Below are 25278 nucleotides of genomic sequence, written 5' to 3'. Positions count from 1 at the left end.
TGTACATCGAGAATGCCAGCCCCTCAAGAAAACTTCAAAGTCTCCCCTGTTTTTATAAAATTTTTAAAGGTGATATAGACGTACCCCTCCACGTTTGGATGAATATTTTAGTAACCATAGTTTTCAAAGTGGTCACATATCTCAGGGTCGATTTAGGCTGGGCATCCAAGGTCAAAGACCCAGACCCAGGCCCATCTCAACTATGGGCTGGGCTGCACTGCACCTAATGTCAGACCGGGCTGGTCCCCCAAAATACCGGACTGGGTCAGGTTTCATAAGTTTGATGAATGATGCAGACACCTAAAAAATGGAACTATGGGATGCAATTATGTTATGATCTTTAAACCAATTGATACCTTCAACAGAACTCAATCAATCAATCAATCACACTGACCAGTTCAGCTACATACCCCATGGTTTCTGCCCCACCTCTTTCAAGAAGTGAAAGCGCCAGTTCACACTCATGCCAACCTCTCAAACCATCGGCCAATTTCCTCAATGTCTCATGCTTTATCTCCCTTATCCACACCGGTGCGAAACTCACTATTAAACCCACGAAGCACGACACATACGCCTTCCATGTGGCAGGTTCACACCCAAGTGATATATTCCCCTCTAGTGCTCCCGCTATAAAATCCATGTGCACCCTCAAAATACGAGGTCGTCTAGAGAGCGGCCGTGTGGAACACGTCTCCCCAACACCCCAAACAAAAGACCCCGACAAGAACATCAGATAGGCCATTGTATAACCCTCGAGAATACATGAGATGGGACCCACACCTCCATGCTTCCTATCCCTCGTCGAGAGTAACCACATTGATATTGTTTCCTGATACAACACTTGGACAAGCTGTACACCACCCGTGACGCATAAAAGGCTTGCACCAAGCATGGCCACTTCTTTGGCCCTAGCTGTGGCTGAGGCTAATGATGACCGACTCGACTTCAAGCGAGCAGAGTTCGTGTGGGCCCAACCAGCGGCTGATTCTTGGGCTGACTCTACGACAAGCTCTACGATCACATTGTTCACGAAATTGAAGTTCTGCAAACTCCTGCACGTACCGAGGTATAGAAAACCGGGTGCAATAGAAGGGCGGGGGCCTAAAGCTGATACGTTGCTGCCTAAGAGACCATTCACACCCATTTGAGCCGTAGCTGGACAGACCACAACATGTGGTGACCCGAGAAAGGAGGTGAAGCAGCTTCGAAGAAGCTGGGCGATAGCTTCTTTATTATGTCTGAAGACAGAGCGAGAGCATGTCACGACTATGTAGTCATGCAAACGGCGGACCTTTTGGGCCCACAGAGCTCCAATGATTGGCATGCCAGGCCAAGGACAACTTGATGCACAACTTTCCAAGGCAGGTCCTGAAACAACATGAATGTACTCCAAGCTCTTTTCGAGTTTGAATGTTATGGTTAAACTGACCATGGCCGCCACTGGCAATGGAAGCATCACCGATGCAACTCCTACAAAATAAGGCACAAAAAAATACTTACGAATGTTTGTGTCAATTTTCACATACATGGTTTCAAATCTCGGTTTGACGTTTTGTCTCGGACAAGATAAACCACATAACTCGATTTATAATTATGTAGTAATATATATAGGAAAATAATTATAATTTTTTATTATAAAATAAGGTAGATTAGAAGATGTTTTATCATAAAATCATATTCTATTTAGCTAATAAATGTTTACATTAAAAAATAGTAATTATATACAAAATCCCGATTGACTCGGACGAGTTTTACTGCCTCGGCCCAGATTTTCAAAGTAGCATCCGAGTCAACTCGTTTCTCTCATGACATTCTGCGGATGTGAGACACCATGTCCATCTGTCTTGTTTAAGGACGATGGTGAGATGACTCGGGTGAGTCATCTCAGTCTCAGACGAGATTTAAAACCATGTTCACATAAAATTGAAAGATAATAATAGATATGGTGCCGTAAGCATGTGAATAGACAACAAACATATGATAAGAGTGGTAAAATGTACCTGTGGGAGACTTGGGTAAAGTAACACCAAGAGGAGCAAGTATTTCTTTTATTTCAGATTCAATTGAGAAAAGGGTAGCCGCTGGACTAGGCCAATCTATTCCATTCATTGAAACGGGTTTCCAGATACCACGAGTAACTTCGGCGGAGAAGTAGGTAACAATAGTTGCAAGAGAAGCCGGAAGAAAGTCCACCAGGTCCCTTAGACCTACAAGGCATTCAAGAATTTACGAAGGATGTACTGATTGCTCAAGGTATAAGAAAAAGCTTTGTTTGGTAGTAGTATTAGGAAACCATATAACTGATTTTTCATATTCAGTCCAAGTATCTCCAGTAGTTCATAAAATTGGTCCCCTAAATATTTTATCCTTAAAATATCAACGAGAAATTCACTACTATCCACAGGAGACCGGAGCAAATAATGTATACTTACGAATAATTCTATGTTGTAGTTTGCTCATGCCTATGGCACGGGTATCCTGTTCAGGGTTAAGGGATAGAAGAGAAAAGACAATAACATTAGAGGGGTACTATTGGAAAAGGGGGAGAAAAGGAAAGACAATAAAGTTGAAGGTTTATTATTGGAAAAAAGGGAAAAGAGGAAAGGTAATATATAAAGTTGAAAGGGTATTATTGAAAAGGGGGAAAGAACAAAGGAATAAAGTTGAAAGTTGTCCTCGAGATTCATGTCGAGATTAAATCCCAACCCTCTTTATGGAGGGGAAGGATTACAAAGGGAGGACAGCCATTGGGTTGCATTATATGGAAATTTCCTTAACTCATACCAGTTTGCCTGTTTGTTTTGTCATCAAAAATATGTAAAGAGTAAATTAAATGTCTCGCTGTAGAAAAAAAAATTAGAAGGCTGGTTACATTTTGCATTCTGAATAAAAGATAAAATGATACTCAAAACTTATAAAATCTAAAAAACACAAAGCATGATATCAAGATATTGGATATAACATACATGTTTGTATTAAAAAAACAAAAGACATGGCACGGCATCAAGACATTGGATAGGATAACAAGTCCGTATCTGTGTCTTGGATTTTGAGAAACGATGAGAAGAATCCCCGCTTCTGTCCAAGTGTCTAAATAAAGTATCCATATCTGGGCGTCTTGATTGGTTGTACATATATCTAAGAAAAGGTTTGAGGAGAGTTGAACCCATGACCTAGGTTCAAATCACATTGAACCCACCTTCACTTCCATTAACCACAAACCCTAGTTTGCTTAGCCATGAAAAATAAAAAACAACAAGTATGGAAAAGGGGCGAAAAAAAAGGAACCAGTAAAACAAATAAAACAATATATCAAGAAGCTCCAAATAACCTGTCGTTAAGTCCCTTGATGATAGCCTTCCATGGGCACATGCAGTTAAGACAGCCTCAAGAACGAAAGGGGTGGCTTCCAAGACCTCCCATGCAGGAAGCATGGGTCTCTCATAAACATCTTCTACTGTAGTTACAGGGGACCCACTTATGCTGCTGCCCGAAGGTGTTGAAGGTTTACCGGTCATGATCCCGCCTTTAGTCATTTTCCAGTAAATCATATTTAAGATCTTATTGGCAACTTGGTGAACTGGATTTCCACTACCGAGGCTGGAGAGAGTGGAGGCTATACAAGCTTTGTTTTGACAATACCAAGCTCGCAATTTTGGAAACGATTCAATATATATGGGTTGACCTGAAGAAGATGTTTCAAGTGGGTTCTCAACTTTGTTGATTTTATTTGTGGATGTAGATTTATGCGATGCAATGCGGCTGTTGTGTAATATCAAAAGATATTCCAGAGTAAGCTCATATCCATTGTACCCCCCTCCCTCTGTTATACAGTGCTCATGAGGGGGTCTATAGAATTTCCACAAACGAAGGAGAAAGAGAAATGCACAAGAAAAGACTGTGTAAACTGAGCTCTCATCCCCAACGCATGGTTTGTGACTTGGTGTGGGTATGAGTGATCCAAAAGCCTCACAAAGTGGCATTAAAGAAGCTGCAACTTCCGGGACCTGTAATTGAAACTTTAAATCCATTAGAAAGCATGTGAACTGCAACTTCAAAAAGAAAAAATAAAAATAAAAAATTATGATGCATGTCTGGCATAGACCACAAAGAATTTCATCGGATACAGGTCAAAGTAACTTTGCTTTAATAAGTGGAGTGGCCTTGTAACATAATAGGACACTTTACCAACCAAAAGTTAAACAAAAAAAAAAGAAAAGAAGGAAGACTGCCTTTATCAATACAGAAGGACAATTAGCCTGAACACATCAAGCAGAACCAGCTAAATTTGTGGAGGCCGGGCTTAGATCCATAACTTTGAGGTTGTGGGTTCAAGTCCAGCTTACCCATAAATATATATATATATATATTGTGGAGGCCCTATTACAGTGACAAGTCAATTTTGGCACATCTTTACCATTATAATGAGAAGGCGGAGTAAAAGTAGTTCGACACCAAAATTTGGCTTCCAAAAATACCCAACCTTAACATTTAAACTGAAAATAATCAGGGCCATTTTGGTCAAAAACCAAGAAAATTGCAATCCCACGACACGTTCATTAGTTTTCAAAATTACAAAATATCCCTTTTACTTAATATTTTAAATTTCAAATAAGCCCTTCAGAGACGTGCGTTTGCACATACCACCTTCTAGTTCATGTAATGGCTAAGGTTGATGACTGCATACAAAAGGTAGGAAATCTAATTTTATATGAACTTAGACTTCCGCAAAAATGTATGAGAATTGTAGCACAATAAAATATGAAACACAATGAATAATGAGAAAGTAATCACTTACCATACCGTGCAAAGAAATAACATGCACAGTATCAGCAGAGGACAACCCAAAAAGTACTGCATTCAGCATGGACATATAATCAACTAAATGGCTCCCCAGCCCGGTAAAATTGGGAGGTACAGGAGGAGCTAGAAGCTTGACGACTAACCGCACCACATGTTCCTGCAAAAGAAACAACTAGTTAGAGAAAAAGATGAAGTAAAGGATAAAGAAAAACTGAGTTTCAACAGTAGTATATGGATGTGACCAATAATTTATTCTCCTTGACCTAGACACTAAAACAGGACATCCAGACAAAAAAAATTGGCACAAACTCATTTTAAAATTTGTTTTCTTGGGAAAAAGTTAGAAAAAATAAAAATAAGGGTAAATAGAATTGTAAGCTATCGTGGAGTGAGTTCCTGTAATCGTTGTTTTCTTGTGATATTTTCAGGTTTTTCCTAAGAGAGAACAAGATACTTAAATCTCACAATATCTTTGAAATAACAGGATAATCTTGTGAAACATAAAAGTACTATCGTTTTTTTGAGTCTCTCATATTGGATCTAGACCACACATGCATAAAAGAGTATATCAGAATCTATCAGTCCCTAGCCAAGAGATACAAATTTAGTCTTTGTAGATTGATCTGTAAGTATATAGTCCACAGGTTAAAAGATTACGCGGAAGGCAAAAGAGGCTTTAAAAAGAGCACTACCACACTCTCATAACCGCAGAGAAGTTGCCCGGAAGTGCATATTACACAAGTAACTAAGACAAATCACTGGAACATGAATAAAAGGGGAAGCTCTTTACGACGACATTGAAGCACTAGGGCCTATGTTTGGTCCTCCATTTGCTAATGAGGCATTACAGCTTTTCATCCTACTAATAGTGTAGTTCCATCAGGGATCGTTGTTCCATTTGTCTGTTCAGACCTCAAGCAATTCAACAAATGGGTAAAAAGCGAACTCACCACTTTTCCACACAAACCTATGTTCGAGTTTTGGGCCTTCATTTTTGGGGGAAGTTGATGATTCGCCATAGGGTGTGGTACTCCAACCTAACCTTCTCAAATCATCCACTCTCATGAGAGAAAAACAGTACATGAGGTCAGAGATCTAAGCGAGTTGAGAAGGCAATGCGCTTGACCCCCTTCAACTCTCATTATTTTTCATTTCTCTATAAAGAAACATGGGGCTTAGGAGAGGAACTATTAAAAAACCAGTTTTTTTTATAACTTTCGTTTTGGGTGGATGAACCAAGAGAAAAGAGTTGAAATGATTCAAGTAAATAATAATGGTATAAAATAAAACAAATTAAAGATACAATGTTCCTCAATTCAAAATAAGGCTCAAAGGCTTATAATGTTCAAACATTTCATGATATGGATGATATCCCAACATTCATTAGCCCTCCTATATTTATGGCCAAAACAACATAAGGATGTGCACTTTTCCAAAAAATAAAATAAAATGTGCATGCTCTAATGCATAGGAAATGGCATGCCACCAAGAAACTATACTCAATACACAGGGACTTAATCTTATTCAAGAGAGAAACACTTCCAATGCAAATAACTATGAAGAGGAAGGGCAATAAAGACTAAGTTCAACTCCAAAAATATCATGACTATTGTAGATGCGCATTTTCGCTCTACTTTTCGATCTCAGATGCCACCTTGCGATCCCCTCTCCTCGTTCTCCTAGGTGTACCTACATCGACACCACTCCGACGCCCAAGTCAGAGATTTAGTACAAAAATGAGTCCAGTTTGGAGCGGGGAGAAAATCATACCTTTTAGCTTATTTGTCCATCTATATATATAGAGATGAGACCTTAGGACTTAATTGGATCCTACCACCGATTTTACCCTTCTCCAACTTAGAAGGGGATTTTGGGACGTATCTCGTACATATTTTGTATTTTCTACCGAGCTTACCCTCGTATATCCATACCAAACTCAAATCCATAGGTGCCACGTGTCACCCCTCAGTTCCTAGTGAGAAATATCCTCCACAATACCCCCTCTCGGGGGTTTGGACTTTTAGTCCGAGCGCCCGAGAATAAATGAATGGTACTATGTGACACGTGGTCACGCACCCCATAAATTATCATTTCCTGATTATTGACTGCGCTTGGTGCCATCATAAACCCGATCTCCAAAGCCAATAGATATAACCCCCTACGGTTGGGTTTGGAACATAAATCAATTAAACCCACCCCCAATGGATGGACTTGCCTCCCTTATGAACCAGTCGTTATATAAAAAAGACAAAAATGAGTTAACCCGACCGTCATTGATCGGGCTTGGTTCTCTTCACTCGCCAAGATTTTCGTTGCGTGCCGACCCCCTTACGGTCGAGATTTGTTCCTACATGAGCCAGGATTTTCGTTAAATAGTAGAATACCCGATCAAAATCTCAAATCGGGTTTGGATCCCGAAATGATCCAAGATTTTGATAAATAATAAAATAACCGATCGAAGTCCCGGATCGAGCTCGGCTCCCCTGATGGGCTATGACTTTGATAAATGATAGAATAATCGATCGAAGTCCCAGATCGGGCTCGGCTCCCCTGATGGGCTATGACTTTGATAAATGGTAGAATAACCGATCGAAGTCCCAGATCGGGCTCGGCTCCCCTGATCGGCCAAGGCTTTGATAAATGGTAGAATAACCGATCGAAGTCCCAGATCGGGCTCGACTCCCCTGATGGGCCAAGGCTTTGATATATGGTAGAATAACCGATCGAAGTCCCAGATCGGGCTCGGCTCCCCTGATGGGCCAAGGCTTTGATAAATAATAAAATAACCGATCGAAGTCCCAGATAGGGCTCGGCTCCCCTGATGGGCCAAGGCTTTGATAAAATAACCGATCGAAATCCCAGATCGGGCTCGGCTCCCTGATAGGCCAAGGCTTTGATAAATGGTAGAATAACCGATAGAAGTCCCAGATCGGGCTCGGCTCCCCTGATCGGCCAAGGCTTTGATAAATGGTAGAATAACCGATCGAAGTCCCAGATCGGGCTCGGTTCCCCTGATCGGCCAAGGCTTTGATAAATGATAGAATAACCGATCGAAGTCCCAGATCGGGCTCGGCTCCCCTGATCGGCCAAGGCTTTGATAAATGGTAGAATAACTGATCGAAGTCCCAGATCGGGCTCGGCTCCCCTGATCGGCCAAGGCTTTGATAAATGGTAGAATAACCGATCGAAGTCCCAGATCGGGCTCGACTCCCCTGATGGGCCAAGGCTTTGATATATGGTAGAATAACCGATCGAAGTCCCAGATCGGGCTCGGCTCCCCTGATGGGCCAAGGCTTTGATAAATAATAAAATAACCGATCGAAGTCCCAGATCGGGCTCGGCTCCCCTGATGGGCCAAGGCTTTGATAAAATAACCGATCGAAATCCCAGATCGGGCTCGGCTCCCTGATAGGCTAAGGCTTTGATAAATGGTAGAATAACCGATCAAAGTCCCAGATCGGGCTCGGCTCCCCTGATCGGCCAAGGCTTTGATAAATGGTAGAATAACCGATCGAAGTCCCAGATCGGGCTCGACTCCCCTGATGGGCCAAGGCTTTGATATATGGTAGAATAACCGATCGAAGTCCCAGATCGGGCTCGGCTCCCCTGATGGGCCAAGGCTTTCCGTTACACCAAACCCCTCGGTTGGGCTTGACACCAGTGAAGGGCCAAGGCTTTCTGCTACACCAACCCCTCGGTTGGGCTCGGCACCAGTGAAGGGCCAAGGCTTTCTGCTACACCAACCCCTCGGTTGGGCTCGGCACCAGTGAAGGGCCAAGGCTTTCCACTACACCAACCCCTCGGTTGGGCTCGGCACCAGTGAAGGGCCAAGGCTTTCTTTGTAGGCCGACCCCCAACAGTCGGATTTTGCACTAAGTGGTCCCGTATGACCAACTTAGGATGTGGACCGGACTCCCCATATGAGTCGGGTGTGTGTCAAGTTCTTCTGCTTCCTGCATCTTTAAAGTAACAGTAGACACGCAACAATAATAATTGCATAAACTAATAAGGCAATTAGTTCTCAATCCAATGTTGTCGATCTACGTCATTGCTTAAAACATCATAGTTTGATCGAATCCAATGTATAAATCAATCTCTTAAGTCAAACCCACTCGGCTCGTTGAGTCGATGCTAGTGAGTTTGGGTTGGTTTCCCCTTTGACTCGGTGAGTCGGGGTAAAATTGACCCCCACAAAGATTTTCCCATAATCCATTAAGCTATTTGAATCGGATGAATTCCTAATTAATCGTTACACTGTTCGATGGAGTCACCTTTGACTCGATCAAAATTTTGAATTACAAACTTAGTAGCTCGACTTAGTGGAATCCCTCAACTCATCGAGTTTCTAATTAATAAATCCAATTCATCGGAGTCTAGTGACTCGGCACGTCGGGCTTGGTTAAGCCCCCAATTTATACCATTTTACTAACTTAATTGGGTCCCGACGACCATCAACATAACATTTGATGCAAACCCGTTACCTTTTATATCACGACCCTATCATCCACATGGGATCTCATCGGAAAATAAAATTGGTGTTCACTTAAGGCATCAACAACCCCCAATTTATTTTGACAACTTATGACTCTTTACTCAATATATATATTTATCAAGGGTAAAGGATCCTAATTTTATACACCAACAATGATGTATAAGCCAAACACTTAAATTTAACCCAATTTTCACTTATCATAATTTTAAAAATTCTAATGTTCCTGCTTAAGCAGGTCTTCCATCAAAGGATTGAATGCACACCAAAGTTGTGTATGAAGATACACTACAACAACTTTTACCTTCTAAAGCTACACTTGCTGACAAGTTTGAGAAGGGTTTCCTTACACAAAACTGTTGATGTGTCTGCACCACACTCAACCTCCCCCTTTTATATCTCTATTTTAAGTTCTTGTAAGAGATACACACCACCATGCTGATGCGATGTAATTTAATTCAAAGAGATACACATCTGACATCCAACTACCCTCATCACTACTTTCAAGTAATTTAATTTAGTAATAATAAGTACCTGCAGTATCACCATGTTGATGCGATGTTTAGCCCCTTAACTAGCAATGCAACTGTCAAGATCACGTAAGCTCCATACATCAACAATGATGTGTATGCTAATGCACCAAAACATAATTTTCTTCTATCTCTTTCACTACTATTATCATCGGAGATGAAGGCGGTGAAAGGGAAGTTTCAATCACTGCTTTGAACCAACCCCATCGATTCAGGCCCCAAATACGTCGTGATCTTGTGCTTGATCTTGCGGCTCCATTACAGAGAAAACAACCTCCATTGCAACTGTTACAGCGCCATTAAAGCATCATTTTCATAATCCGATTATTCCCAACAGCATATCCCTCATTAACGAGGTGTTTAGGAGGGGACCAATAAGCAGCAACCGCAGACCCTTTGTTATCGGGGTACACACACCTCGACCTTCTTCATGCTCCAACCCCTCTAAGTCTATATTTGAGTCTAGATGAGAGGCCCCAAGACTAAAACTTATACAAAACGATGGGCAATCCATCCGAGTAATGTTTTGCCATTACGACCTAGAGAAGCCAAGGAAAATAGAATCTCCTCAATTTTTTACTCAACTCATCTCAGTCACAGACCTGGTGCTGGTGGGAGGTCAACCAATTTCTTCTCTTGCAAGAGATCTTAATTGCGATTGATAAACTAATCTGTGCCGTCCTTGATTCCTCGTCTTTTCAACTTTTATGATCAAAGAACCCAATCAACCATCCCTGATGCCTCCCTCAACCCAGTTGAATTCAAAGTAATCACTCCCAATTAATCATGGCTGGTAAAACTTGATCATTCTCCTTGTAGCGTTTCCCACAGACGGCGCCAATTGTAGATGCGCATTTTCGCTCTACTTTTCGATCTCAGATGCCACCTTGCGATCCCCTCTCCTCGTTCTCCTAGGTGTACCTACATCGACACCACTCCGATGCCCAAGTCAGAGATTTAGTACAAAAATGAGTCCAGTTTGGAGAGGGGAGAAAATCATACCTTTTAGCTTATTTGTCCATCTATATATATAGAGATGAGACCTTAGGACTTAATTGGATCCCACTACCGATTTTACCCTTCTCCAACTTAGAAGGGGATTTTGGGACGTATCTCGTACATATTTTGTATTTTCTACCGAGCTTACCCTCGTATATCCATACCAAACTCAAATCCATAGGTGCCACGTGTCACCCCTCAATTCCTAGTGAGAAATATCCTCCACAACTACCCCTAACAAAAATGTTAATTTTCCTCACTTGTTCCTTCCCCCATCATGCCCTGAATTAGCATGGTAAAATGCTGAAATAAACTTCCTCTTTGTTACAGTACGAGTTTTCCTCATCTTCTTCTACGCTTGAGACTACATCACTATTACTTTCATGGATTGTGTTTAAAGAACTCAATAAAGTTCCTTTCTAATAGAATTCTTGGGTTTTAGGATAGGGGTACCTCTTCATCAAAACAAGCTTTTTATATAAGGACCATCCTTGATAGTTTTGGTACAAGTGTGATTGGATCTAAAAACAAGATCTTTGTATCATTCTTTCGCCAAATTGTTTTATAATGATAATGACTCATATAAAAGAGTATCTATATTAATTTTATTGACAAAGAGATAGCATATGACAAACTACCTAGAGAGCTAATGTGGTGGATCTCTTCTTTTTTTATACCTTGGGTATTCGCGCTTCCTAGAGCATTTGACTAATCCCACGGGGCACGCATGTCACCCCTTTCACACTACCAGTTAAACTGGGGCATGAACTCCACCCTGACATAATTAAGTGGATCTTAGAGTGATCTGAATGGCTATATTGACATAATTGAGCACATGTATGGAAGGGCTATGACTAGTGTGAGGGAAAATGAATTTCCAGTTACAATTGGTCTACATTAGGAATTGACTTTGAGTTCGCATTTATTCTCTAATGGTAGATGAAATAATTGCTCATTTTAAAAAGCACGCACTTTGGTGTATGTATTTGTGGATGATGTGGTATTTATTAGTAGATGAGACTAGAAAGTGAATCAACATAAAACTAGAATTATGGACAAAGATATTATTCTCCAAGGGATTTAGGATAAGTAGAACTAAGACCAAGTATGCGGAGCATAAACTTAGCATTGATACACAAGAAGAAAAATGCACTATTAAAATTTTGATGGTTTAGAAATACCTCGAAGCAATCAATTTCATATCTTGAGTTTATTATACATAAGGATTGAGAGATTGGAGAAGATATTGCCCATAGAAACAAATGGATGGTTACAGAGGATGTGCACTTCTAGAGTATTCTCTAACAGACAGATACCAATCAAAACAAAAATTTTATAAGACAATAGTAAGGCTAGTTATGCTTTATGGAGCTGAATGTGGGGCAGTTAAGAAACATCATCTTAATAAATTGAGCGAAGCATATGATGAGATGGATAAATAGAAAGACTAAGAAAAATAAAATTTTAAAACTTATTTAAAAAAATGTAGGAGTAGCTCCAATGGGTGATGAATCAAGAGAAAGTCAAGTGAGATAGTTCGGGCATGTTCAACGAAGGTCGATTACAACCCCAATTAAAGCAAATGATCAACTTAAAGGCTATAGAAGAGCAAGAGAAGGTACCCAAAGACCATGGATGGAGACAATGAAAGCAAATATGAATTCGCTCTCAATAACAAAAGACTTCGCATTGGACAAAGGTAGAATGGAGGAACATGATTCATTTAGCCAACCGCAAATCCTTGGGATAAGGCTTTGTTGTTTGTTGTCACGAATCACGATCTTGCTGGTGCACCTATCCAGGCTAGGGAAATGGCTTCTTAGACCGAGGGGTTGAAGTGGAACCGTCCTGTGTGCCGGATGGAATGAAAGGGTGAGTTGAGAGTTCAGCCCTACTACGATTACGTAGATGTTCAGAGTTTGGATTATAGGGGAAAGCTTGACCCTATTTGGTATGACGCGTTTTAAAGCCTTGCAAGGTAAAACCCAAAGCAGACACAATCATATTGGTGTGGGCTAGGGGCACTACAGTTGTTGTTCTTGTTGTATAAAAGAGTATCCACAAAGCACATCATGGAGCATATTTGTTTTCATAGACAAAAGGCAACTTTAGGACAACATTATCGGTAATTATTTCAGATTCATTTCCCAAAATGCAACAGCTTCTGACATCTTACCATGTCAATCAATGATCTCATTACTCAACTGAAACCAAAGATCTGAATCAGTTCCGCTAGAAGTATTACCAAATGCATTAGCTACCTGGATATTCCACCCACGGCTGAGAGATGCACCACATAGAATCTTTGCAGCAGCTGACCTTTCCTCCTCTGACCCATTTAATGCAATATGGTATAACTTCTCAATCTCCACTAGGCTTAAAGAAGAGAGGGAGAAGGTTCAGACAATATAACCTCTGTCTATTCACTAATATTAGCATTTGAACACAAATCCTTCTGAAATACCTGGAGGCAGGAGTAGCAATAAGGGCATCTTTCAGAGGGCCAGATAACTGAGCTCCTTCCATGAAGGTAGACCAAGGAGATCCTTGACCCAATGATGAATCCGACATTGAGGTGATTGATGCAGACACATAACCAGGCCAAGAGTAGGCCGTTGTGTCAATCAGCTTTCTTGAAATGCACGCTTCGACTATGAGATGCAGCATGTTCCCTCCTGCCAGGAAAAGAAACAAACAAAAGATTACACATGGAATATTAATCAGAGTATGCGGAGAAGAAATATGATAATATAGACTTCATGCTTGATGCAAAGTCACCTGCTTTAACATACGTATCACTTCCACTCTTGAAATTAGAAATGAAGTTCGCTGCTTTCAAAGCAGCATTATTAGCTGCAATAACCACTGCTTTAGGAGGGGAGAGAAGGCCAGCAAACTGTCCAAGAGACTGAAGCGATGAAACTAGTCCATGTTTTTTAGAAGCATGACTAGTTCCAACATTACCGGATCCACTACTTTCCGGAAAAGAAGATAAAGGCAACCCCCCCTCATCATCCACAACACGAACAATCGCTAAGGGTATAATAGACAAAAGAAAAGAAAGACGTGCATCAAGATGTGGAATAGGCCCTTCCACAGGATCACGCTCCTGCAATAAAGCATGAAAGAAATGGTGAATATCAGCCAAGTTTTTAAGGAAAAAAAGAAAAGAAAAGTTCAATGATGAGGGTTTATCTCAACTCGTTGCACAAGCCGAAGGGCTGAAATCCAGAGAGCTTGGAAGGTCTGTTGCCAGCTCGAATGGTTAATTACTTGGAGTGTTTTAATTAATTCTGCAATTAGGTCATCAAAGTCAAGGAAAACATTGTATGGTTGCTAACAGACATCTTATATTTATTTAATGGGTTTTGCTAACATGTGCCCTAGGGGCACATGTTAAAGTGCATTAAATACACCTGTAAAATTAAATTTTGCATTGGAAATGCCCTAAAAAAATCTTTTTTTAACCAAAAATACCCCCATATGCTTTGTATTTATTGCACTTTAACGTGTTCCCTTAGGGTACACCACACACATTAACAAAACCCTTTTTTAATTGAGAGTGAATCTTTGACAAGGCACACCTGTAAGTACATCAATAGCCGATGTTGCTGGGAATTGTTTTCCATCCATAGCAGTTTCCATATACATATCAAAAGTAACCCAACAAGCTGCTCGACCAGTTCCAAAATTACAGCAAGATGCCGAGCTAAATGATCCAATATCAATTAGCACTCCAATAAGCTGACGCTTGTTCAACTGTTTTTCCAAACCCAGAGCTCTCTGTATGTTTGCAGACAATCTTACCAAAAATTGGCTTACAGACTTTAGATTCGAAGATACCAACTTATTAGCTTCCAGAAACTGTAGTCTCTGCAATAGGCGATTGAACTTTTCAGGCCTATTCCTCGAAAAGAAAGTGTATATCAGTAACCCAATAAAATTCATTAAGCATATGGATATCTTGGAAACATTAAACATCCCAATATTAAAGAAAAAAACACTTATAAATATAACATTTTGTATGTGCACAATGTGCGTAATATGATCTGTGCATGCATGTATATGTGGGTACATACATTTCCTTAAATAAGAATGTAGGTCTTTTTTGGAGATATTGATTCTAAACTTGTCCGTCTTCTCCTAATTCCAGGAGTTCATTTTTAATAGATAAGTCCATGGAGTTTCAACACATGTTCAATCATTGTGGGCTTTAATCTGGCTGCTCGGGATCAGGGGTAATCAGGTCTGAATACAGGATCTCTGGATCTAAAACTGCTTCTATGGCAGGTCACCAGTAGGCCAACGTCATTGCTAAAGCCCTAGGGAGAGATCATATGCGCCACATTGATAAATCACTTGATTCAAGAAAAATATTATTCAAAATGAATTTTATGAGTTAGGAATTGAGTTTCATTGTAACACTGATGGTGTTGAAAATTATGGCAAGCAAAGGCCAATTTTTAATTAGCATCCACCAAAGTTTCTCTCAGCAATAAGATAATGGATCTTTTGGGGCGAATATGAAACCCTTATGTCAACTTTGGTGAATGTGTGAGGTATCTTTAAAAGTTACGGGGATGAAGCCCAGTTTTCTTGTTTGTGGATTCTTGAATCAAACTTAAAGCATGTGGAACGACAAGGATGGTAATCGTAAATTTCACTTGCTCAAGTGAAAACCAGTTTTTTGTCCCAAGGAGAAAAGAAGCCTTGGTTTCAAGAAATTTTGATTCATGAATCTGTCTTTGCTAAAAAATGGCTTTGGAGATTTAGGATTGAGCATGATAGTTTAGGGAGAAATGTTATTAGGACAATGCTGAAGTAACATTAAAATGTACATCGATTCTCATATCGCTAACGTGGATGTATGTACGAAACCATTGATGCTTTTCATCGAGATACGAGTGAAGAACGTCTATGGTTATGTGTGCACCTCCACATTAGCAATGTGAGAGTCAATGTACATTTCAATGTTACTCCAACACAACTCATGTTAAGGCAAGTATGGTAAGGGTGCCTTAGGGTAGGAATGTGGGGAAGTGAAATCATCTTATGGGTGTAGCATACTCTTGAGTCTTGAGTTTCCCAAAAGGATTGTCATTGAAGTGGGGAAAGGGAATCAAGTGTGCTTTTGAAAGATTTTTGGTGCAATGAGAGTCCTCTTTAGGTGCAGTTTTCAGGTTATTTTTGGGACAATGACCGCAAAGACCTATTTTTTGAGAATATGTACCAAAAAGTCCCTTCTAAAAAAATATGGACTCTTTAATACTCTTTTTATCAAATATTAGTCTAAAAAGGATTTTTGAAGTGAAAATACCGTAACTACCCTTTCAACAATTTTTGAGGTTTAAAGAAATGTGTTTATTTGAGAATATTTTAGGTACTCCTATGTTTTAAAATTAATGACAAGCCCCTTGATTATGGTCATCTCGTATGGAACAATGAAAAAAAAGATATAAATGAAAAAAATCCATGTTTTCTCTTCCAAAAACTAGTAATCTTTAACTCACATAGAGCATTCATAGATGATGACTACAACAAAGATGATGGAGATGGCTTATGGTCATCATCACCATCAAACTGATTTGATCTATGTATGTTATATTTATTAAAATATATAAATAATTTTCAATAATTATAACATAATTTTAAAACTCGACTGGAATGTTCATCAAATTGATTAAACTCAAAAATTAGCAAGTCGACTTAAATGAGTCAAATAAAATTATATTGAATTTAATAATAGCTTTTAATAAACAAAAATATTTATTTTTTACAAAAATATTAATGACCAAATAAATTGGTCAAGTTTTTTATTTGACTCTGTGTATTTTTATATCAAACCACTTTGTAAGGTTGTTAAAAGGGTATTTTTCTTAAAAGAATTTTCAAAAGATCCTTAATAAGTTAATATTTTATTAATTGAGACTTAAATGATCCGTATTGTTTATTAGAGGACTGTTTGGTACATATTCTCAATAAAGAGTCCTTCACAGTCATTGTCTCCTATTTTTTTGATGTCGGTGTCCCCAAAGAAATGTTTGCTAATGTCAAGCTTTATGATTCTAGGTAGGGGAGCTATCTTTAGTGCTAAAGCCTACTAGTCCATATTTTCCCGTCATTTCTTAAGGCACTTAACAGGTTTTCTAACTCATATCGTCGATCTTGATAATAGAATCATGCATGTCACTTAAATCATTACATTCATATTTTATTAGTTCATTGCATGAAGTTTAAGGATCCTGATTACGCGCTATATTTTTGTAAATAAATCAAATGAAGTCGAGAAGCCAATAGTAGGAAAACTACCAAGGTCAAAGTTAAGATCAAGGCACGATCCAAGAGATCTGATGGTCCCGGATCCACAGAAAGATTGATAGAATCAAATTTTCCTTTACTGCAAATCTGCCACAGTATGTCATTTTGCCCATAACCTTTAACTTACTTATCACATTAAGGCAAGGCTAGTGAGGTTAAAAAATTGATTCAGAGGATAACAAATTCATATTACACGAAGAAAGGCCAATTTGGACTTTTCATTGGTCAGAAACGAAAAAACAAGTCAAAGACTCCTAATATGTCATGTTTTACCATTATAGACATAACTTTTGACTCAGGTATTGAAACGAGACAAGTCAATTGGGTTAGAACTCTAATTGAGAGGAAAACATATTACTTTTTCACGGCGTAGAGCTAATTAGGACATTCTGTGGATGAAAATGTGCTACCAAAGTAACCCTAGTTTCTTTTATAAAAAAGGCCTTATAGTCTATTTGGATTGAGAGAAGAGAAGAGAAAATATGCAATTTTCTCTTCCTTTCTCCTATTTGGATTGTTAGGTGGGAAGAGAAAAGAAGAAAAGTGGAGGGAAGAGAAGGGAAAAAATGTCAAATTTGGTTATCTCCAAAAGTGGAGAGACGAGGAGGGAAGAGAACAGAATGAAATTTTAAATTCCAAGTTTGTCCTCATTATTTTCAATATTTTTAAAAATAGGTAATATTAGCATACCAGATATTACTACTTACACCCCAAGTAAACAAACATCCGACAGGCCATTGGGCAGGCTATGAAGGGTATAATAGTCACTTGACAAGAATAATTTCTTTTCTCTTCTCTTATGAATCCTAACCAAACAAGAGAAACTTGGTTCTTTCTCTTTTCTTCTCTTTCAATCCAAACAGGGTGAAGAGAGACTAGTATTCTCTTCTCTTCTCTTCTCTTAATGAGTTTCTCTTTTCTCTGCTTCTCTTAATCCAAACAGAGCGTTAAGTCTCTAGTTTTGGATGCTCTCTTTGATCTCTCTTTATCCCCCCTCTTTAGTGGTTCTCTTTTCTTCTTCATTTTTAGTTTTTAGGATTTTACTTTTTGCTATAGTTGAAGAAAACAACAAGAGCTTTATTTCAAGACTATTCAGAAGCAATAAGGATGAATTTTTTTTCCAATTTATTCATTATTGCTTCTAGGATGTTTTATTGGCTAATCTCCCAATCTAAGGAGATTGATGAAGCCATAATGATTTAGTTTAATTTAGTTTTATTTCTTTAAATTCTTGAATGCTTTAATTTTTTTTTTGGATATAGATTTTTCTTCTCTAACCATGGATCTTCATCATATGTAATTTATTTCTTTTTATCCCTCATACTCGGCATGATCCATCGTCATTGGATTAAGTTCCCTTATGTTGGATGCTCGCTGTAATGGAGGATCATTGGTCGATAAAACCTTTGAAGAGAAGGAAGTCTTGAAAAATAATCTAGATTTATCAAAACCATATGTTTTTATTGTTAAATCTTTCGAGTCAAGAACCTTTGTTCATTTCTTGATTTGAGTTATCAAAGGAACTTAAGATTAAAATTAGGATTTAATTAAATTGGTTTGGTGGATTTAGTTTCCCTAGGTCTCCCAAATTGCAGATTTTTTTCTAGTTTCTTCCAACATAAGTTTTAAACCCTTTTCTTTTGGCTTTCTTTAATTCGGAAAATTAGTCCCCCACTTGCTAAATCAAGTTAGATTTTAAGTTATTTGTTCTATTCTTTTCAGATCACATCATTCTGCGACGAACATTGAGGGTTTTAGTCAAGAGAGGTTTATATGATTGGGAAGTCAAGGAAATTGCTAGTCTTACCAATATCATCTCTGTTATTCCTTGGTCTCCATTTGTGGAGGATCGAAGGGTTTGGGGATGTAGTTCTCAACCAAATCCTTCTATCTTGCGTTTTATTCAGTTAATGATCCTATTTTTCCAACATTTGTGGTCTAGAGTCCACAAATTCCATCGACAGTGTCCTTTGTTTGGACTGCGGCTTTGGATAAATTTTTAATCTTAATCACATCAATGCTAGGAAGAGTTATTTATCTAGACTTTTGTTCCTTACACAAATTAGGTGGGATGATCTATCAATCATCTCTAAATTCATTGTGAACTTTCTTGTAATGTGTGGGATCATTGTTTTGTGGGATCAAAGTTGGCAGACCAAGGCTTTTTTTTTAAAGAGAGAAGATCCCATAGAAATTTGAGCCTTTTGTTGTTTGTCGGGGCATCCTTTTTTTTATAGGCAATTATTAGTTAGCGTAAGAAGTATGAGTTTGAATCTAGGACATGAGAACAACCTCCACAAGTCTTACCACTTAGCTAACTGGCACTTCTTGTTTGTCGGGGCATCTGAAGAGAGAGGAACAAGATTTTTGGAGGGAATAAACACTCCCTTCAAGAGGTCGTCATTTTAATTTTGGATTTGTTGTCCCTTTGGCGTAAGTTGTTTTCAAAGTTCAAAGGGTTCTTTTTTAGGATTTCTCATTTAAATGGGATTTAGTTTATAAGACTAATAGCTTATTTTGTTTGTCTGCTTGTTTTCGGAGGTCTCCCCGACTTCCCTCTCTTTTTCAATAATAATAATAAAATAAAAAATGAACGAAAGATCTCCTGTAGATATATTGTGGTTGGTAAGTGTGTATGTGAGAAGAAAGAATTTCCATCCATTATGTATTTGACATTTAAGTTTGTTGTTGCATGTTCCGTCTTCTAAGCTTATAATATATATCTTCAATTGCATGTCCTATTTCCAGTTCCTGTGATCTCTGTGCCTGGCAACAAGCTTCCTATGTTAGTGTCTCTGTGTCTATGTTTTGTTCACCTTAGATGCATTTAATAACACACAATACAGCAAATACACAACTATTATCTTCAAAGTTCAAATGTTCCATCAACCTAGGTTTTGCTTAATTAGTACAATCCATAAACACAAGGAACTCATATGCGACTTCTTAAACAATCCTTACTTTGAAACAACAAAGTGTAAATCTATAATCTGAGCAATGTATGCTTCCATCTGGAAAGCAACAGACAGCTTTCTGAAGAAGGACAAGAATTATATAGGGTAAGTAATGCATACATGTTCAAGTGGACGAGACGGAGTAGAACCATAGCTTTTCTGTTTTCTGTCAGTTTTCCCAACACTTCCATAGCTGTAAAAGCATTTGCTCTGCTTAGCTGTTCACGAAGTTCATTTCTTTTATCATTCTGATTGTCTTTATAATTGACATCCATATCCTGGTGGCCTCCACCTCCAACTATGCCACTGAGTTTGTCCACAAATGTCGATTGCAACCCCCAATCATCCAGCGTGCTATCGATTAAACCGATGATGATGCTAAAAAGAAACAACACCAACGCATGTCCAAGCTCCATTTTGAGAACCCCATATGTCTGGGAAAGCTGTAACGCATCGTCTACACATTTTATGATCCTGCAAAAAGAAAAAAGCATGACCTTCATTAGAAATGATGAGTATTTTTAGTGGCTGATTATGTAACTAAGGAATATAAGAGTGTCATTTTGCAAGTCTTTGTCTCATATAAGGTACATTTTCTTTTCTTCTTCTTTTTATTTTTTATAAGCTAATGCACAATATGCATTAAAATGTGATCAAGGTGACCAACAAAAGTACAAAGAACAAAGAAGACCCTGTGCTTACAAAGGAACGGTACTACAAACCCACTCCCATCTGTCCATGAAGTCATCAAAGAAAATACTCCTAAACTCCTTATACACTTTACACCAGAAGAATAGGAAACCCATACTAGATACAATCACATCATCTAAGGGGAGGTACTTTCCATCAAAGACACGCCACTTCTTTTCACACCAAATACCCCAACCGATCACAAAAGGCATAATAGACCATAAAATTTTCTTGGCTACCTGGAGAAGGGGCTCCTAAGTAGCTCCAAGACTCAAAAAGAGCTCTCACCGATTTTGGATAGCAAACTGAAACACCAAACAAACCCATGAAGAAAGTTCAAATTCCTCTGGTGAAAGGATAATGAATGAGTAAATGATTTATCGATTCCCCCTCTCTCTATTGCACAGGAAACAACAATTGGAAAAGATTTTAAGTTGGTCCATGGTAAGAATCTTTTCTAGAGCCGTAGTCCAAATGAAGAATAAAATCTTAGATGGGACTTTTGGTCCCCAAATGCCTGAAGACAGAAAACTCACCCCCATCCACTTGGCCAAGAGAAGCATAAAGAGATCAAAGAGAAAACAACCCATTGGACCCTTCCCACACCTAACCACCATTCGCCCCAAGGCCAGAGAGGCACCCGCCAAGCCCACACCCTTTGAACTACATTTCCTAATGTATAAAACCATATATTCTTTCTATTTCATGCATGAACTTTACGGTATGACAAAATCTTGTATCATATAATGCACCAATTTCAAGGAAGGCCAATCACATACCTCTGGCAAAGCATCCTTAAGTTGCATCGCATCAGTAAAATAAAAAGAGAAGACCACATGATTACAAAATAATGCATTACACAACGATCCACTCTTATACTCTTAGTTACTCCAATTCTTCGAATATGGTAAATGTATGTCATGTTCGATACAAACACGAGTGTTAGACACAATGCCTTCGATAAGCTCGAGGTGTTGATATGTGACATATAATATTTTGGTTACATTTAACCAAAAAATTCAAAATAAATTAAACAAATGAAAGGTATGAGAAGTTAAGGAAAATATTTTTATATACCTTGGAACTATCCAATAACTTAAACAAATTGACATATACTTATCCTCTTGAACAACTTCATAAACAGTATATAGAAGACAGAATACACCTTCCTTGTTATAAGTCAGTTTTTATAGAAAAAATTCAATCCAAGGATGTGACACTTTTTTAGTAGTTCATACTGTTGTCCGATAAGCTCATAAGTCATACAAGTTTGTGTGCAGGTCATGGTGGGCCAAATATAGCACACCCTTCAGCTTTGGGAGCAGAGCTTAGTCTCAGCTTGATGCACTCTAAAACTTCTCCAGTGTACTTTGCGTCAAGACCGGATAAGCACCTTAGAAGAGAGAAAATTGTGGTGTACATTTTCTTTTATCAATCATGATTTTTGAATCATGGGGCAAACGTCTGTATTGGACATAGTCTCCCATGTCTTGTCTCCAATCATCGACTCTTAGATAGTAGACATTATGTAAAGACGAGTGTCACAATATATCGACGAGGATACGAGTGCTGATATGCCTAGTAAGGAGAACAACTCTAAAAGTGTGGTGTTACTGATATGTAGCCATAGACTATAACAACAACAAAGATCGATTTGCAAAATCAATCTCCTAGTTCTAATTTTGACACAGTCGAATCAGTGAAATCCTATTTAAAAAAATGGTAGTAAATAATGATGAATTCAAAAGATGGATAATACTAATAATAATAATAATAAGCAAATGGTAGATCGGGGAGAGGTTTGGAGAGGGGGCGGACCCTTTCCGGTACTATCCTAGGCTAAGCCCCAAAAAAGCCAGCTTATGGCCATCCTTTAGCAAGCCTAAGTGAACCCTACAGGATGAGCAGCTAAGTCAGATAGGTCTTTTTCCCAAGTGATAAATATGGAACCCTAAGCCCCGAGACGATTATGGATGAATCGGAATGTGGAAATTAGGAGGAGAAGAAATATATCCAATATAACAAACCCTAAGACCAAAACTTTGAGAAGGGGGAATTAAATATATTTATGCATAACCATAACAAACATCAAAGTGTTAGATCTAAAAAGCACTTTCTTCCCATGCTCAAAACTTGTTCATTTACTTGGTAATCATCTAAATTGATTCATTTTGAGAGGGTTCTCACTTCCCAGCATCAAGTCAAAACAAGCACGCACAACTCACCCAACTTATACAATTTGTTTGCTTTTCATCGACAACTAGCAGTAGAAAACAAAACATCATTTCCAGTTTGAGTTCAAGATCACGAATATTGCTTGATGCTAGTCTATGATATGTCCATTTCCCATCAATGAGCATTCATCCAAAACCTTAGAGAACTTCTCTCTATAATTTAAACATGAACATATGATGTTGGAAAGAATTGTTTGGGAAACCAATAGTAAATTTCAGCCATTATAGATTTAGTTAAGCAACTTGAACATAAATGGGATCCAAACACTTACTTGTTTCTACAAGAATTGGTTCCCATTGAAGTAGGTGAAAAAACATATCGGCTTAAAAGTTCAAGATAGAGTCTATAAGCCTCCGGTTGAGTCCGTCGATTAGGAATCACCCTGACAAGAAGATGCAATTTGAAGGAAAATAAGTATCTAGCACAAACAACAAATCAAGTAATGAGTGTTTGAGGTAGAGAATTCTTCACCAAATTCAATCCCAAAGAAAGGAAAGTATTCCTTAAGAATCTAACTAAATAAGAATTGAGACCCTTGATGAGAGTCTCAATTCTTATTACTATTTGTATAATCGTGACTTTAGAATGGTTCCTTCATAATGCATATCAGGATTGCCACAAAAAAATAAAAATTTCATCATCATTTCTATGTGTTGGTGAAATGCCTTGTTACTATATGATCAGCTCATACTCATATATTAATTATCTATTTATTACCTATCAAAAACAATATTATTTATTTATTGAAAATTATTTAAATTTAATTCATAAATAAAAAAATCTATTAATCTTACAATACAAATATTTGAATCCTACTACTAATGTTTATATGATCTGTTAGTATACTATCATATTATCAAAGAATTATGGGCACAACAAAATGGGTCTCTACTGTTCACATAGGACCAACCCATGTGTTGTGTGATCATCCAACCGATGGGTTTCATCCAAATACCTTTTCGAGCCAAAAATCAGAACGTGATTGTTCGAATGATTTAAGTCCATCCACTTTTTACTCATCTGAGTCATCTCAGCCTATTAAATTTAAACTCGGCCGTGTTGACTGGTTTTGGTGGTTTTTCATGTAAAAATAATTTATTTTTTAATAATTCGAATATTAATAATTTCTATAAAATAAGATATTGATATTGAGCATCGTTTAATCCAATTAACAACAGAAAAAATATATATATATATATATCAAATCCATTCGACCCAGTTTGGACAAGTTTGACTCGTTCGAGTCATCTCAGTTAATAAAAATAATTTTTTTTTTAAAATAATTTGGATGTTAATAATCTATATATAATGAGATGTTGCAATTGAGCACCCATTAATCCAACTAACAACAAAAAGAAAATCAATTATTATTAAAACATAATTACATATTTACCCAATCCATTCAAACAAGTTTAGACGAGTGTGACTCATCCGAGTCATCTCGGTCTCCTTAGAAACGAAATTAAAAACCAATACTTCATCAAAATCGTTATTGTACACAATATGTATGTATGTGTTAGGTACCTGGGGGTGAGAAGGGCGAGGACTTGAAGGGAAGAGAGGAGTCCGGAAGAGATGGCTTGTTCGATAAATTTCCAAAGAGAGGGATTGTTGAAGTTGAAGCAGAGATTTGACACCAAAACTTGCCCTAACTCGGGACTCGGAAGCCCTAACCCAGCTTCCGATACGCATTTGCTGACCTCCATCCCCCATCTTGAAGGCGATGCCTTTCGCTCTTGGCACAATTTTACAGTCTCCAATACTCGTTCCTCAAAACGAGTCGACTCAGTTACTACCATGTCTTTGCTTTGCATCATGAGCTCATCCACTTAATTGAAGAACGAAGACGAAGACGAAGAAGAAGAAATCTTTTAATTGGGGTTTAACGCTAACTTGCGCCATGGGTCGAAATTGGCCCAATAAAGTACGCTTTTTGTGATTTAGGTTTCGTTGCATAAAATGTGCGCCCATGTAAGAACCGAAGCGCACCGACGGCTGAATAAACCAACCTCGGTCAGACCGTAGATCAATTTGATTGGGATCGATTTAAATTAATTAATTTTAAAATATATATAATTTGTTTTTTTTATTTTTATCGTTTACTTTTATTAAAAAAAAAAAAATCAATATTAAATATGTATATTAAATTTTGATTATCAAATATTTTTTTGTAACGTAAGAAATCGGTCTTTATCAATTTGATTGGTTCAATAGTTGAAAATTGATTCAGTCAAAAATTTAAATTTTTGGTGTGACTTTT

General features: G+C 38.1%; 1 protein-coding gene across 1 annotated transcript; it reads right to left on the bottom strand.

Moving 5' to 3' along the window:
- Positions 1–308: 308 nt before the first annotated feature.
- Positions 309–25037, bottom strand: LOC147397090 (mediator of RNA polymerase II transcription subunit 33A-like). Its single transcript, XM_086452535.1, has 12 exons — positions 24543–25037; positions 23290–23400; positions 20214–20567; positions 14406–14722; positions 14023–14114; positions 13600–13930; positions 13286–13496; positions 13083–13197; positions 4799–4960; positions 3332–4007; positions 2001–2207; positions 309–1470 (listed from the first exon to the last, which is right to left on the bottom strand). The coding sequence occupies exons 1-12, from the start codon at positions 24833–24835 to the stop codon at positions 377–379; spliced, it is 3963 nt and encodes a 1320-aa protein (XP_086308661.1). The 5' UTR covers positions 24836–25037; the 3' UTR covers positions 309–376.
- Between the last annotated feature and the right edge of the window lie 241 nt (positions 25038–25278).

Source organism: Akebia trifoliata, chromosome 8 (assembly GCF_017979445.1).
Source record: "Akebia trifoliata isolate Shusen 1 chromosome 8, ASM1797944v1, whole genome shotgun sequence".
In the NCBI taxonomy this organism is placed as follows: Eukaryota; Viridiplantae; Streptophyta; class Magnoliopsida; order Ranunculales; family Lardizabalaceae; genus Akebia; species Akebia trifoliata.
Note: the sequence above shows the minus strand (reverse complement) of the source record. Positions and strands in the feature narration are given on the sequence as shown.

Coding starts and splice junctions, on each gene's coding strand:
- LOC147397090 (XM_086452535.1), bottom strand. CDS start 24,835: ATGATGCAAAGCAAAGACATGGTAGTAACTGAGTCGACTCGTTTTGAG. Junction 13,198..13,285: donor ATTGCTACTCCTGCCTCCAG/GTATTTCAGAAG, acceptor CTCTTCTTTAAG/CCTAGTGGAGATTGAGAAGT. Junction 4,008..4,798: donor TTATTTCTTTGCACGGTATG/GTAAGTGATTAC, acceptor TTTCAATTACAG/GTCCCGGAAGTTGCAGCTTC.